This window comes from Cervus canadensis, chromosome 5 (assembly GCF_019320065.1).
Source record: "Cervus canadensis isolate Bull #8, Minnesota chromosome 5, ASM1932006v1, whole genome shotgun sequence".
NCBI classification, from domain to species: domain Eukaryota; kingdom Metazoa; phylum Chordata; class Mammalia; order Artiodactyla; family Cervidae; genus Cervus; species Cervus canadensis.
The window spans coordinates 99,257,010-99,272,423 of NC_057390.1; the positions used below are offsets into that span (position 1 = coordinate 99,257,010).

Below are 15,414 nucleotides of genomic sequence, written 5' to 3' on the forward strand. Positions count from 1 at the left end.
GGGGGCATCTCGGGTCTCAGGGCTGGGGCAGCCTAGTGTAGTGATTAGGACTCTAGGCCCCAGTGCAGCCTGCCGGCTTCAGCCCCGGCTCTGAAATGTACCAGTCGTCATCATTTGGTGAAAGATGATAAATCACCACGGGCTGGATTGAATGATGGGGACGGAGATCAGCTGTCCATCGTCCCAGGGCGCTGCTGCCCCGTCCCTGTTCTTGACCCAGCCAGCAGCTCGTGCCACGGGTGTTCTGTGACAAAGGGGACGGAAGGGGGGACCTTCTTAAGGAAATAGAGCTCTCCTTCCGGCAGAGCCTCCCCCGTGCCGCTCAGCCCCGTGATCAGCCAGGAGGGGCCCAGGGGCTGCGCTGCTGGACGCCCCCAGGGGCCCTGGAACCGGTCCTGGCTGGCCGTCTGAGGAGCTCCCCTGGGCAGCGCCACCTCTGGGGGAGCCGAGCCTCTCTCTGGGGTCTTCTCTTGCTGCAGGTGGAAAGTCACGTCCCTCGGCCCGTGCTCAGCCAGCTGTGGGCTTGGCACGGCCACACGCTCGGTGGCCTGTGTGCGGCTGGACAGCGGCAAGGACACGGAGGTGGACGGGGCGGCCTGTGCAGGTCTGGTGCGGCCGCAGGCCAGCATCCCTTGCGTCATCACTGACTGTGCTTACCGGTGGCACGTCAGCGCCTGGACGCAGGTAAGCACTGCAGCTGGGTCTGGCCGGCCAGTGCGTCGGCCGAGGGTCCTCACGCATGGGGACGTGGGGGGGCGGGTCGTGATCCCCTGAAAGGAGTGGGGAGAGCCAGGCCTGTTAGGGCACCCAGGGATGGAAGACACAGCAAGGCCTAGAGGTGTCAGGGGACAGGTAGGCCTTCAGAGGCCCGAGGTCTGGAGACGCCGGAAGAGGAAGGACTGATAACTCCGGAAGGTGAGCAGCTGCCATCCCGCACCCAGCACCTTGCAAGACCCTGGAGAGACAAAGGTAGACAGAGCCGGGTCCCTCCCCCTGGAGGGCTCGTTCACAGCGCGGAGGGGAGAAGAGGCGGAGCACACGGCCGCCAGGGGCGGCCCGAGGCGGGATGGCAGGGTGGACACTGTGCTGCATTGAGTGACGGAGGGCAGAAGGAGGAAGTCACCGGTGCCCACTCAGGGGGCCCGGAGGGCGACAGTGAGAGACCCGGGTTTGAATCTGTGCTCCTCCTCCCTCTATGACCCTGGCAGGGTGACCTCTCTGAGCCTCAGTCTTCTCATCTGGAGAATGGGCACATGTGCTCGCCTCCTGTATTGGGGAGAGATTATATCAACTCCCGCCTGGCCTCTGGTCAACCACTGTGTTCGTCTTGCCCCAGCAGGGTCAGCCTCACTCTGTCCCTCTTCCCTGGCAGTGCTCCGTCTCGTGTGGGGAGGGCATCCAGCGTCGGCATGACGCCTGCCTAGGACCCCGGGCCCGGGTGCCTGTGCCCGCAGACTTCTGCCAGCAGCTGCCCAAGCCTCTGACCGTGCGGGGCTGCTGGGCTGGGCCCTGCGCGGGGCAAGGGACGGCCAGCCCGGCACCCCACGAGGAAGCCGCCACTCCAGGCCAGACCACAGCTGCCCCAGCTGCGTCCCCGGAGTGGCCCCAGCCCCATGCCCGCCTCCTCTCCCCAGCTCAAGGACGCCTGCCCGGGCCCCAGGAAAGCCCAGTGGAGACCAGTTAGGTTCATTCCTTCTTTCTGTGTGGGGCGGCTGCAGGAGGGGTGGGCACAGGCATCTTCATCAGGGAGAGTCAGACCGCGCTCCTCGTGGGGACCTCCCGGAGTGGGGTAGACCAGTGGCTGCAGCACTCCAGACGCTGGGCCGAGCGCGGCTGAGCTAGAGGGGTGGCTTGGGAGGCTGGGCCCTCTGCCTCACTGGGAAAGTGCAAGCTCACTTTTATTATCATCGGGGAGAGGGACCCGAAGGTTGAGAAGAGTCAGAAGCCCTGCCCGTGTGACCCACTGGCGCACCAGGCCTGGCTCTGTGCCTGGGGTGGTGACGCTGTGACCCACGCAGCCCCCTTCTCACCCGAGAAGCCTTCCGATGGGGCCTGGGAGGACATGAGCCGCCCCAGCTCCCAAGCTCCTCCTGCGGCCCTGCCCTGCGGGTCGCCCCGCCTGGAAGCCCCGCTCACCTGCCCTCCTGCTGCTCCCTTGCCAGGTGTCTGTGGCCGGCAGCACCTTGAGCCAACGGGAATCATCGACATGCGAGGCATGGTGCGGGCGGACTGTGCGGTGGCCATCGGGCGGCCCCTGGGTGAAGTGGTGACCCTCCGGGTCCTGGAAGGTTCTCTCAACTGCAGTGCTGGTATGTCTGGGGCCACGGGAGCAGCTGTTGCCAGTGCTGGGGTCTGGGGATGCCAGTGAGGGTAACTCAAGGGTGCCCCATGCCTGGGGGCATGCTCCAAGTGCCTCCCCACGTGTAATCACTTCAGCCTGCTCAGGACTGGGATGTGGTTGTCCCTGTTTCACAGATGAGGAAACTGAGGCTAGCAGAGATTAAGTTACACGTGGAGTTCCTTAGTGTTGCATGGCCAGTAAGCGGGAGCGTCGGGACTTGAGCTCAGCTGAGTCTGCCCCAGGCCACTGGGCTGCCGCTGGACTGGGGGTGCTGGGTCCTCACTACACTGCCCCTTCCCAGGGGAGATGCTGCTGCTTTGGGGCCGGCTCGTGTGGAGGAAGATGTGCGGGAAGCCGGCTGGCATGGCTTTCAGCTCCCAAGCCAACACGCTGCTGGTGAGGCAGCGTCTCGTGCAGGCTGGAGGCGGAGTGCTGCTGCGGTATTCAAGCCAGCTTGCCCCGGGAGCCTTCCCCCGAGGTACGGCGAGGTGACGGAGCCTCCCCACCTGCCCAGAACCTGCCAACGGGGCCAGTCCTGATGGGCTGGTGGGCCAGGCAGACAGAGAACTGAGCTGTTGTTGTTCAGTTTCTCATTTCTGTCCGACTCTGCGACCCCATAGACTGCAGTACGCCAGGCTTCCCTGTCCTTCATTATTTTTGAGTTTGCTCAAAACTCATATCCATTGAGTCTGTGATGCCATCCAATCATCTCATCCTCTGTTGTCCCCTTCTCCCCTTGCCCTGAATCTTTCCCCACCTCAGGGTCTTTTCCACTGAGTCGGCTCTTTGCATCAGGTGGCCAGAGTATTAGAGCTTTAGTTTCAGCATCAGTCCTTCCAATGAATATTCAGGGTTGATTTTCTTTAGACTTGACTGGTTTGATCTTGCAGTCGAAGGGACTCTAGTCTTCTCCAACACCGCAGTTTGAAACCATCAATTCTTTGGTGCTCAGCTTTCTTTATAGCCCAACTCTCACATCCATACATGACTACTGGAAAAACTGTAGCTTTGACCAGACGGACCTTTGTCGGCAGAGTAATGAGCTGACTGCGAATGAAATGCGGTGCCTTCCAGGCCCCCGACACCTGCTCCCTGCACGTGTGGCTTCCCTTCCTCTTTGGCCCCCGCGGCACTCGGGCGCACACCCTCCCTCAGGCCACCGCAGCCCCACACCCTGGCCTGGCACTCAGGTCCCTCAGGATCCTTTAAGGGCCTTCTGCAAGCTGCCTTGCCCAGCCCCACTGAGTGCACTGTCCTCTCAGCTCATCCTCTGCAGAGCGGGGTGTGTGTGCACATGCACCTCGTGTGCAGGACAGTGGCCGGGAGCCCTGCAAGCCTGGGGCCCCAGCGCATCCATGGATAGCCCTCTGGCTTGCTTTGAGGGGGGGGGTGGGTCTTGCCCTCTTCCTGCAGCCCAAGCTGCTGGAAGGTGGCTTCCCCCGGGGTTCCAGGCACTTCTGGGTCCCCCAGACCTCAGGTGGGAAGTGGGACCCTGACCCCTCCTTCCTTGGCCTCTCAGCAAGAAGCACAGGCCCTGGCTGCTGGCCTGGTCATCGCTCCTCACTTCCCAGGCTCCTCATGCACAGGCACCTGCCTCGGGGGAGGCTTAGGAGGGCTGCCCCTGGGCCGGGTTCAGTGTGAAGCCCTTTTGCACGTGACTGCGCTGAGTCCTCTTAAAGTCTGCCCTGCCCAGTGTGTGCTGTTGTCCTCTTCACTTTACAGAAGGAACTGAAGCCCAGAGCATTTAAAGCCTTCATCAGGGTCACCCAGCCAGGAAGTGGTAGAGATGGGGTTCAGTGGGGTCTTCTGCTGGGGGGCCCTGATCCTGAGTGTGGTGCTGCACTGATCCCCACTGCTCCCCAGCTGTGAGCTGCCCTGGCCTCTGGCAAGAGCAGCCATTCCTGGGGCATCCTCTGTTTGTGAGACAGTCCACACCCAGTTTGTCCACCTGCTCTCCCCTTCAGGATGTGACACGCAGCTCTTTGGACCCCGGGGTGAAATCTCGAGCCCATTGATGAGTCCGGGTGGGAGGAACGTGGGGGGCTGTCGCATCTTCATCGACGTGGCCCCGCAGGCCCGGATTGCCATCCATGCCCTGACCGTGGACAGGGGCACCAGAGCCGAGGGAACTGATGCCAGCTACATCTTGGTGAGGCTGCTGGGATGGGGACAGGAAGGGGCTGACTTCTGCTATCATTCTGGACAGCCGTCCCTGGGGACAGGGAGCAGGGACTGGACTGGAGGGTTGCTGGGCCCACCGAGTTTACTTCAGACTAAAATCCTCAAAATCAATGAATGAGTGAGAGAAAAGTTTCTTCCACTTATTCACCAACAAATGTTTCTTGAACTCCCTACAAGAAGGAAATACAGGAACTGGCTGATGTAGACAGCCAGTTCACCCAGGACTGAAGCATAATTTTAGACCCTCAGATAATTTTACTAGAAGAGTAGGCCAAGCCCTTCCTCGATGAACTTTTGTGTGTGCTGGGAGAACTGGCCTCTGTAAGGTATCGGCTCCCTGCAGGAGGCTGTCTGGCCTCTGTACAAATCTGGGCTCAGACCCCAGCTCTGGCATTCTGGCTGTGTGTCCTTGAGGAAGGAGTACCACCTCTCTGAGCCTCAGTTGCTCAGGCAGAATAACAGTGTCTTCGTGACGGGCTGTTGTGTGACCTGGGTGTATGCTACTTTGTACATTAAGGGCTTGTGCTAATTATTACTTGTGGTTGGTCCTTTGGGCTGCCCCTTTCCTCACAGATCCGGGACATCCGCAGCCTGAGGACAATGGCGTTTCGTGGGCAGCAGACGCTTTACTGGGAGTCAGAGGGCAGCCAGGCAGAGATGGAGTTTAGCCAGGGCTTCCTGGAAGCACAGGCCAGCCTTCGGGGCCAGTACTGGGCCCTCCACACGAGAGCTCCTTAGCCGGCCGATCCCCTGCCTCAGCTTCCTCTCCAAGCGCATCCCTAAGTTGCCCAGTGGACCCAGTGGAACGCTTCCTCCCAGGCCCGGTAGGGAAAGGAAGGCGCCTGACAGTTATGAACACCTGGCAGGTGTCCGTCCAGCCCTGGAGAGCTGACTCTGGTGTCTGAGTGCCTCCTCCAATAGGCAGAACACTAGAGGGTGGGAGGCGGGACCCTCCCTGAAAGCCGGCTCCCAGCCCCTCGGGTACAAATAAACGGAGCGTTCCGTCTGAGTGGCGTTTTCTTTATCCAGCCTGCCCAAACACGGTTTGTAAACCCGGCCCACCGCACGACGGGAATTCCCTGGCCGCGGTCGGGCTCCACATCCACACCAGATTCCAGGAAACCCCCGGCCACCGCTAGCGGTCGTCGGTCTACCTGGGGAGGGAGGCTGGAATCCCGAGGCCCTGATGCCCGCGCGCCTGTCTCTTCCCTGCGACGCCCCACCCCTCTGCTAGTCTGGGTCTGGATGCTGACCGCCGGAGAGTCCCGCGGGGCAGGGCCCAGCCCTGCGACAGTAAGCGCGAGGGGGCCGGGCGCGCAGAGTCCAGGTACCCGCGGCCACGCCCCTGTGCTAATGATCAGGACGCCCCGCCTCTATGCTAATAAGCCCGGGCCTCTCGGCCGCATCTCGCCGCGGCCCCGCCCCCTAGCTAATAAGCGCGAGGCCCCCGGGCGCTCTCTGTTTAGGTCTCAGCGGGCCACGCCCCCGATGCTAATAAACACGAAGCCCCGCCTCTATGCTAATAAGCGTGAAGTCCCCGGGCGCTCTCCGTCCAGGTTCCGGAGGGCCTCGCCCCCTACGCTAATAACACGACGCCCCGCCCCTACGCTAATAAGTCCGGGCCTCCCGGGCGCCCTCCCTCCGCCCGGCCCCGCCAGCCCCGCCCCCTATGCTAATAAGCGGCCGCCTCTCCCACAAGGCCGCGCGCCGGGACGACGCGGCCGGCTCCGCGGCCCTTTGTGCGCGCGGCGGGCAGCGCCGAACGGCGGCACCATGAGCGGCGCGGGCGGAGCGGCGGTGGCGCCCGCGAGCTCGGCGCAGCCCGCGCAGGAGGAGGGCATGACGTGGTGGTACCGCTGGCTGTGTCGCCTGTCGGGAGTGTTAGGGGCAGTCTGTGAGTACCCGGCTCGGCCCCGCGCCCCCCACCCCGCGTGCCACCGGGAAGGGACCCGCTCGGGATGCAGTCTGCGGGGCGCGCGGGGCGCGCGGGAAGCGGGAGCTTCTGTGGTTGCCATGGTTACCGGCCGGCGGCCGGGGTTCCGGGGCGAGGAGCGTGACCGGCCCGGGGAGCTGCCGGCCCGACGTGGCCTCCCCGCCGCCCCTCCCCGCCGACGCGCCTGGCTGGAGGGCAGCCCCGCCTGCTGACTGCTGCGCGTGCGGACGGCGGTCGCCTTATCCTCTGGGCGAAGGTTGTTTACACGTGGGGCGGGTGCAGGTCTGGCCAGGTTTCCCGAGGGGCGGGTGGTGGTGTCAGGGAGCAGGTGATCCCCGAGGAAGGGAGGTGGCCCCTCCTCTGGGTCCTCGCTGTCCACTTGGAGACGGTGCGCTTCCTTTGATGTCAGCTCTGCCTCCGGCTGTCAACTCAGCCGCAGCAGCGCCTCGCATCGCCCTCCTCTGGTTCCCGGGACACAGGCTCGTCCTGGACACACCCCGAACCTCAAGTTTTGCGGGAAACCAGGCTCTTTTAGCACAGCCACCCCCAAAAGAGCCGGTATAGGAAGGCGGACCTGCTATTCAGTGAGAGAAAGATCTTGTGGCAGGTCTTCTGAGGCAAGCCTCAGTCTAGTTGAATGGTGCTGCTACCCACAGCCTTGTGAATTACTGGACTGGGGCGGGCACAGCCCGAGGTCTTGGAAAGGGAGTGTCTGTTTGTCCAGGCGTTCTCAGGATTTGAACAGTGAGTGCCTGGCACAGAGGGCCGGGGCCAGGCGGACCCTGATCAGATATGCCAGAAGGAGCTCCTCTTTAGGGTCCCTCCCAAGTGGGTGGAGGCCCGAAGAAAGCCCAGGAGTGCAGGTTAGGAGCGTGCCGCTCTCCAGGGGCCAGAGTGGGACAGGCCCTCTGCCAGTCACCAAAGGGCCTCTGAGTCCCTGTCACTACGATTCAGAAGTATGCTTTTGACTTTGTAGGAGAGACTGGTCAGGTCTTAAGTATGATCCTTCAGAGTTTGGGCAGCTGTTTCCCTGGCAGATCAAAGTGGGGCTGCTGTGGAACTGACACTGATGAGGCGTGGGGGGAGGGGGAGGGCCTGACTGTGTCCTGTGGCCGTCACCCTCCTCCCTCTGCCTCGGGGTCCTCAGCCCTGCCGGTAGCCCTCAGCTACCCAGACTCTGAAGGATCATACCTAAGACCCTGCTGGTGGTTTAGTCACTAAGTCTTGTCTGACTCTTGCGACCCTATGGACTGTGGACTGTAGCCTGCCAGGCTTCTCTGTCCATGGGATTCTCCAGGCAAGAATACTGGAGTGGGTTGCCATTTCCTTCTCCAGGGGATCTTTCCGACCCAGGAGTCGAGCCTGGGTCTCCTGTATCGCGGGCGGGCAGGCGCTTTACCAGCTGAGCCATGAGGCTGAGTCCCTTGTTAACCCTGGTATCCTATCCAGCTCTGTGCTTTTGAAGTAGGATACCTGGGCCGCTCCAGGAGTTCACGGTGTTGGGGTACTGACCCGTGAAGATGAAGAGAGACCTGTGGCTTCACCGTGAAATGTCACTTTCACCTGCAGGTTTGGGAACGTGATTGTCGTGTGGATCGCCAACATCATATAACACAGGGTAGATTGCAAAGCACAGAGGAGTCTCAAAGATGAGACTCGAGTTCAGACAAAGCTCCTGCTTCTGTGTGGTCGCTGTGCGGGAGCACCACCTTCCGCAGGTCGGGGGCCTTGGAGGGGCGTTTCCTCGGGGTCTTGATTGTCATCTGGAGGAGACAGGCTGGCCCTGGACACCTCCCTCACTTGGCAAGAGCATCGGAGGCCCCCGAGGGGACATCTTCCAGCCCTTGATGGTTAAAGGGCTCCTGGCTGGGTTGACACCTGGTCCTTCCGGAAGGTTGGCTGTTGGTAGACATGGGGGTAGAGGTGGAAGGCAGGACGAATGGGCCTCTGTCAGGTGAGACCAGGCACAGCGGACCGTCGGGCAGAAGCAGTGTCATGTTGTGGGCACTCATATCTGTGGCCCTGGGGAGCCCCGCTGCCTGAATGAGTGTGACGACCCAGGACAGGTGCCACCTTTAGTAAGGCAGAGCGCGTTTGTCACTGCAGGAGACCTTGGGCGGGGGCGGCGCACAGGGCGGTCCCCTTCACTTCACGTGGTTTCGTCTTCCATCGCTTGCTGTCTGTGTAGGGTTACATGGGAACACATCAGGAGGGTTCTAGGCCTTCTCAGGGATCAGGTACGGAGGGAGCTACTGCAAATTTAATGAACTGGTTGCTCATTGCTGCCTTGGTGGAGGGGGGCAGCTTCCTGCCCAGCAACTGGCTTCCTGGCCCAGCCTGGCAGGCTCCTGGAGTTCTTGGTGAAGCGGGCTGGGGCCCTGGGGACGGAGGGAGGCGAGTGCACAGACCCTGCCGTGGGAGGCTGTCGGGAGGGGTGAGCTGGCTCCACGTTTGGGGCCCCAGGGAAGCCACTTTCCGGGGTAGCAGAGGATGTCCCCTCCCTGCCGCAGGCCCTGGGTGTTTCCGGGTGGGCGGGCTGGGCTGGAGAGAAAACAGGCCTGGAAAGGTGAAAAAGACTGCACCTAGAGTCACTGGGCTGGGTTGTGGTCAGAGCGGGGATTGTGACCCAGGCTGACCTGGCCCCAGTTTCTGTTCCAAGAGGGGCAGCCCTGTCCGCACCCACACCCAGAGGGCTTCTCTCGCGGCCTGCGCCATGAGTGGTGCCGCCGGCCCTGCCCCGAGCCCTTGAGAGATGGTCTCTCTTTGATGCTGTGCACCTTGCCGGGTGGGTGTCGGGACAGCTGGGGCTCAGAAGGCAGGCTCCCCCAGGCCCGGAACAGAGAGAGGGCAGGATGCCCTCGGTAAGCCCTCGCTGAGCCCTTGAGCAAGCCAGCTCCGGGATCCAGCTGCGCTCTGGCCGTGGGGTCTGGGCAAACTGCTTCACCTGCCTGAGGCTGTCCTCACCGGTCTGTGGAGCTGTGTGCTGGCCTTGCTTGGGCCAGCTGTCTGAGGGGAGATGTTTGGGAGCTGTGAGGAGAGCCTGGGGCTGGGTCAGAAGGGCTTCTTGTGCCGTCTCGAGCCATCTCCCCTGGCGGCCTCCCCCGGCCGACTCTCGCTCGTGTGTCTCTCTTTACAGCTTGTGCGATCTCGGGCCTCTTCAACTGCATCACCATCCACCCTCTGAACATCGCGGCCGGCGTGTGGATGATGTGAGTAAGCGTGTGACGGTCCTGCCTGGGGGGTGGGGGTGTGTGCAGAGCCTCACCTCCCAGGAGGGCTGGGGGAGCCCCCGGGGGTCGAGCTGGGAGCACTGGTCCGTGAGGGTTGCCGGATGCTGGTGGTGTGCGGGGGACTCGGGCACCTGGGGGGGGTGTGAGTTGTGCAGAACAGTTCCTGCTCCGGGGCTCAGGGGGTTCTTGGGGCAAACGGGGGCCCTTTCCCTCCAGGCTGGGGGTGGATGGAAGGGCCCAGGGTCTGGTCACTGCGACTGGGCCCTGGGCTCCTCTGTGGGAGCCCCCTGAGGGGGGCCGTGGCAGCCCCCAGCCTCGGCTCTGCACTGGGCGCCCTGCTCCAGCCGTCCTGTTCTGGCTCGTCTCGGAGCCTGGTGGGATGAGCAGCCGGGAGCGGGAGGGGTGGCATCCCGGGGACACGGGCGCCAGGGCCCGCCAGCCTGGCCCGGTGTCAGCCTTCTCCTCTCCCCGGCCCTCCAGCATGAACGCCTCTGTCCTGCTGCTGTGCGAGGCCCCCTTCTGCTGCCAGTTCATGGAGTTTGCGAACGCCGTGGCGGCCAAGGCGGACCGGCTGCGCTCCTGGCAGAAGGCCGTCTTCTACTGCGGGTGAGGGGCTGCGGGCCGGGCGTGACTCGGCTCCCCCAGACCCTGCCTCTGCCCCACGCGGCGGTGTTGGCCGGGAGCGGGGAGGGGACGGCTGGCCACTACGGTGTCCTCCCCGTGGAGGTTTAGACGGGGATGGCCTTTGTGCCGTCACATGGTGGGCCCGCTCTACGAGGTGATCCAGCGGTTCTGCGTCCACAAGCCTCAGCTTCTGCACAGGCTTCAGACGTGAGGTCCGTACACCTTGCAGCATGGTGGGTAATAGCAGAAAGGAGACTCGCCTGGGCTGCTGGCCCATCCGTTCGGAGTTGTTGGGTAGATTCTGGTAGATCCTTGTGTCCCTCTGTGCAGCCTTTCAGGAGAGGGGCTGACCTAGGTGTCCTAACACAGAAGGGGGAAGAACAGGAAATAGGGCCTCCAAACACGCTTTTCTCGGATTTTCCCGCTTCTAGTGACAAGTTCAGCATCTGAGTCCTCGCGTTTGAACCCTGAGGTTGAACTAACTTCAGGATGTGTCTCATGCAGCTGCTAGAATAGCGGCTGGTATCTGGGAGGCTGTTAACAGCTCCCGGCAGCTGCAGGAGGAGTGGTTATCTGGATTATCCTTAGGCGTCAACATGGAGGCTTTTATTTCAAAGGTTTCTTCCCTTCCTGGAGGCCAGTGGTTGTGACAGTCTGAACACAAGATGTGTGTTCGGTTCTAGAGCTGCTTCCCCCTGTGTCTGATCACAGAGGAATATGAAATACCTGTAGGCATGTCCTTTGCCTTGATCTTTATTTTTTAAATGTATTTTAAAATGCTAACAGTAACGTATGTTTGTTAAAGATAACCTGGAAAAGAGAAAGTTGTTACTCAAAGCCCCACTACCTGTTACATTTTGATATGTGTTCTTTCAGTCTGTCTGCAGGCATTTTTAAAAACCGGTTTCTCACCCAGTTTTAACCATTGCAAGTAAATTTGTGTCCTGGTTTTTCCCCCTTAACATCATGGTAAAAACGTTTTCAGTTTTACCGCAAAGGCTTCATAAGATGACTTTTAGTGATAGAAATATTTATTCCACTGGATGTGTCGTGCTTCTCTTAATTTGTGAACTGAAGTACAGATCAGGCTGCGGTGAACATCTTGGTGCTAAAAATGTCTGTGTTTCTGATGATTTCCTTAGGATCTGTTTCCAGGTGTGGAGTTACTCAGTCAAAGATTATGATCGTTTAAATGATTCCAACGTGTGGCTAAATTGTTTTCCACAATTTGCAGAGGTTCCCTGGGTCTCTTTCTCCTTGCCCCTGGCCCTGGGCCATGTGCCGTTTACACGTTTGTATCTGTTAGCCAAGAGGTGAAGTCTTTTTCTCTATGCTTTTACTAATTGCATTTTCCTTTTTGGTAATTAATGGTCAAGTTTCCTTTTTACCCATTGACATCATAATGTCTTACTTAGTAAGTTGCATGTGTTTTCTATATTAAAGATTCCATCATCTTTTATTATGTTTCCTGTAAAAATATTTCCAGCCTGTTGTTTGCCTTTAATTTTGTTTTGACAGAAGATTTTTTCCCCAAGGTCTCTTTTCTCCTTCACAGTTTCTATTATTATTTTATCACTGGGAAATTTTATAACTCCAGTAAAACCTCATGACCACACATCCCGCCAGAATGCAAATGCAGATAGAATTCAGTTGGTCAAGCCCAAGGAGAGGCTGCAGTCTTGTCCTCATTGCGTGTAGTGTTAACCCAGATTGCTGCCACTGGTCCGGACGTCCCAGCCAGGACCCGGCACTGACCCCGTGGACACGTGAGCCAGAGCGGCCACCTTCCTCCCGGTGGCGCCCGCGGGACCAGACAGAGCAGGGGCTGCCTCACCGGTGATGCGCTCCGTGTGCGCCTCGCCACAGGGAAGCCCCGTGCAGTTTAACCTTTGGAACCTTCCTTGTTGAGATGTGGCTGATTTTACTGCGCCACCAAGAGCCTTAGTTTATTTACTGCTTATGCTGTTCCAGGCGTTAAGTAGTCAACACGCCTTGCCTGCTTCATCTCACAAACCTCTGAGATTTGATCCCACCTCACCATAGCAAGATTGGGCCTCAGTTGAATAACATGCCCTGAGTCACAAGGCCAGCACGGGCCTGACCTGACACTGGATTTTTCTCCTCTGCCTGTATCTATGCACACTGAGGGCTTGGACCATCTCAGCGCTGTTTCAACCCTTTTGGATCATGGACCCTTTCAAAAATCTTTTTTTTTTTTAAATAATTTTATCTGTGTTTCGGTTGTGCCAGGCCCTTGCTGCTCTGTCCAGGCTTCTCTAGTTGCAGCAGGGGGGCTGCTCTCCGGCCGTGGTCTGCAGGCTTCCTGTTGCGTGGCTCCCGCTGCAGAGCGCGGGCTCTCTAGAGCGGGAGCGCAGGAGTTGGGGCCCAGGGTTCCCTTGCTCAGTGGCGTGGGGGGTGACTGGGGATCACACCCATGTCTGCTTCATTGGCCGGGGGGTTCTTTACCACTGAGCCACCAGGGAGGTCTCCCCAGATTCCGGATGAACGCTTTGGGCTCTCTCCCCAGGGCGCAGAGTTTTGACAGGCTCAGGGGTGCTTGAGGCTCTATGAAGCCCGATCGTGAGCCTGTGTCCCGGCTCATGCCGGGGGACCCTTCCTGTGCCCGCTGTCCAGGAAGGGGCTGGGTGAGCCTGGGCAGCAGGAATGGGTGTCGTGGCCACGGGTGGGTGGGCATGCCCCTTGACCTCTGCTTCTCCCCTAGGATGGCGGTTGTTCCCATCGTCATCAGCCTGACCCTGACCACCCTGCTGGGCAACGCCATCGCCTTCGCCACCGGAGTGCTGTATGGGCTGTCCGCGCTGGGCAAAAAGTGCGTTTGCTGGTCCCGGCCCGGCTGCGGTGGGGGTGGGGGTGGGGGTGGTCTCTCCCTCCGGAGCCTCTCGGGGATGCAGGTCTGGGAGCGGCCCTGTTTCCCGCCATCAGTGACCCTCGTCAGCGTCTCCCGGGCGTCTGAGCTCTAAGGAGGCAGGAGAACTCACAGGACTCCTGGCGCGTAAAGATGGCAGGGACGTAGGGGCACAGCTCCTGGAGAGCCTCTGCCTGTAGAGTCCGCTCCCGGCTCGGTGTTCCCATGCCCCCCCCAGTCCCGCAGAGCCCAGCCTGAGGGTCCCAGTCCTCCTCAACTCACGTCCCCGGCAGCCCAGGCCACTCTCAGAGGCGACAGGATGGGTCTTTGCGATCCTCAGTGACAGGGTCTCGTCTCGGGAAAGCAGGGGGTGCGTCAGACGCTAGGCAGGCACCCCCAGGGCCCCAGGCCAGGAACGGGGCAGAGGCCGGGCGGCTGCGTGTCGGGTCTGTCCCCCGTGGGGTGCTGACTGCCCTGTCTCCCCAGGGGCGACGCGATCTCCTACGCCAGGATCCAGCAGCAGAGACAGCAGGTGGATGAGGAGAAGCTCACGGACGCCCTGGAGGGGGAGCTGTGAGGGGGTCGGGGGGCTCTCCTGCCCCCGCTCGCCCCCTGGTCTGTGTGAGCGTGTGCCGAGGAGCGTGGACCCCGAGGGGTCTGGGGAGGAGCCCGTGTCTGGTTCTCTCAGCCCCTCTCGCTTGTCCCCACGCCTGGAGTCCTCCTCTCTCTGCCCCCCTTGCCCCGCCCTTGGCATCACCCAGAGCTAAGCGCTGAGGGGCAGGGTGAGGGCCTCACCAGAGGCCGCAGGGCGAGCAGAAGGAGCCTCGGGTGACCAGCTGCAGGGCTCCGCACAGACAGCCCCCTGGCCCCGCTGTTCCCAGCTGGCCCGGCTTGGCCGGCCGCAGGCCATGGGGTGGGTTTCAAGACTTCCTGTGGCTGGCAGGACCACCCACTGTGACCGGCTGGAGGCCTGGGAGGAGCTGCTCCTGGGGACGTCGGTCCTGTCTCCAGGCGGGGGCACGTCCACTCGGGCCTCCTGGCCCCCAGGCAGGAGCGTACCCCATGAGCTGAGCTTCCTGGGCCGCTTCTGCCTGGCCGCCCCCGGCCTCCCACCACCACCCAGGCCCCACCAGTCTCCTCCGCGGGGACCCCCAGATGCCCCTCCAGTGCCCCCGCCGGCAGCCAGCCCTGGCAGCCTGACCGCTGGCCGGGGCGTGCTCCGGCCCCTGGTCCCGTCACCGTGGATGAGCGCAGGAGCAGGCCTCTCTGCTGGGCCTGGCCGGCCCGGGCCAGCCGTTCACGGCTCTGGGGCTCTGCCCCTGCTACCCCCAGGGCCCTGGGCAGCTGCTCCCGCCTTCTGGAGCCAGCCCCAGGGCGGCACCCAATCTTTGCTTCCAGATGGACTTTCATCTCTGGGGTTCGCTAGGGTTGGCGGCTGGGAGGCAGGCCCTGTCCCGGGGATAGCAGCGCGCCCCCCACCCAGCAGCTCTCCAGGGAGCCCGGCCAGGCTGAGCTCCGGGGAAACAGGGCCTACAGTGCGGCTGGCCCCGCGGGACACGTGCCTTCAGGGGTCCTCCGGGACCACCTTCCTTAGGCCAGCGCCGGGGTCAGAGGGCTATGAGCTGTAGGCCTCTCCAGGCCGGCAGGGTGTGCGCGTGTGTCTCCTGTGTGTGCCGTGGATCAGACTGTCTACCTCCCTGGAGGAGCGAGGGCCCTGCCCATCCTTCCTGGCTCATCCTTCCCCAGGAGGTGGGGCTCTGGGGTCACTCCTGCCTCTGCTGGGTCTCCCTGCTGATGTGGGGAGTCTCCTGCTGACTAGGGTCTCCCTGCTGACTGGGGTCTCCCTGTTGACAGGGTCTCCTTGCTGACAGGGCCTCCCTGCAGATGGGGGTCTCTCTTCTGACTGGGGTCTCCTTGCTTGCTGACCAGGGGTCTCCTGGCTGCGGGAGGGAAGAGCTGGCTCTGTGTGGAGCAGGGTTGTGTCTCTGGCCTCTGAGGAAGCTGGCGGGTGTTGGGCAGGCCGTCCAGCCCCCGGGTCACAGGCCAGAGTGGGCAGGTCACCCGCCGAGGTGGCCAGGGCTCGCCCGCCCTGGGGTCTGGGCTCTGTCCCCCCCGGCCCTTGTTGACTCTCCGTGTCTGCCTTGCGTTTTGAGCAATAAAGCCTGATGGCGGTCTGTGTGCTCTCTCCCGCGCTCTGCTCATTACCTTTCCCCTCTGGTCCGGAAGGGATGCCCCGACC

The 15,414-nt window shown here is 61.7% G+C and overlaps 2 protein-coding genes across 4 annotated transcripts in view; both read left to right on the forward strand.

Moving 5' to 3' along the window:
- Nucleotides 1-5,531, forward strand: part of ADAMTS13 (ADAM metallopeptidase with thrombospondin type 1 motif 13) — a 38,432-nt gene extending 32,901 nt beyond the window's left edge. The window contains exons 26-31 of the mRNA XM_043470058.1: nucleotides 480-684; nucleotides 1,373-1,679; nucleotides 2,163-2,309; nucleotides 2,643-2,819; nucleotides 4,306-4,490; nucleotides 5,096-5,531. Coding sequence (XP_043325993.1) covers nucleotides 480-684; nucleotides 1,373-1,679; nucleotides 2,163-2,309; nucleotides 2,643-2,819; nucleotides 4,306-4,490; nucleotides 5,096-5,260 — 1,186 coding nt within the window. The 3' untranslated portion in view covers nucleotides 5,261-5,531. The remainder of the gene's footprint in view (nucleotides 1-479; nucleotides 685-1,372; nucleotides 1,680-2,162; nucleotides 2,310-2,642; nucleotides 2,820-4,305; nucleotides 4,491-5,095) is intronic.
- Nucleotides 5,532-6,211: 680 nt separating this feature from the next.
- Nucleotides 6,212-15,360, forward strand: CACFD1 (calcium channel flower domain containing 1). 3 transcript variants are annotated; one of them, XM_043470115.1, is made up of 5 exons: nucleotides 6,218-6,416; nucleotides 9,592-9,664; nucleotides 10,166-10,291; nucleotides 13,032-13,139; nucleotides 13,662-15,360. In XM_043470115.1, exons 1-5 carry the CDS (start codon nucleotides 6,296-6,298, stop codon nucleotides 13,750-13,752), a joined length of 519 nt encoding a protein of 172 aa, XP_043326050.1. In that variant the 5' UTR covers nucleotides 6,218-6,295; the 3' UTR covers nucleotides 13,753-15,360. The 3 variants fall into 3 exon arrangements, with proteins under 3 accessions (XP_043326052.1, XP_043326050.1, XP_043326051.1); XM_043470116.1 differs by lacking the exon at nucleotides 6,218-6,416 and adding an exon at nucleotides 7,927-8,692; XM_043470117.1 differs by lacking the exon at nucleotides 10,166-10,291 and having other exon boundaries at nucleotides 6,212-6,416.
- The last annotated feature ends 54 nt before the right edge of the window (nucleotides 15,361-15,414 follow it).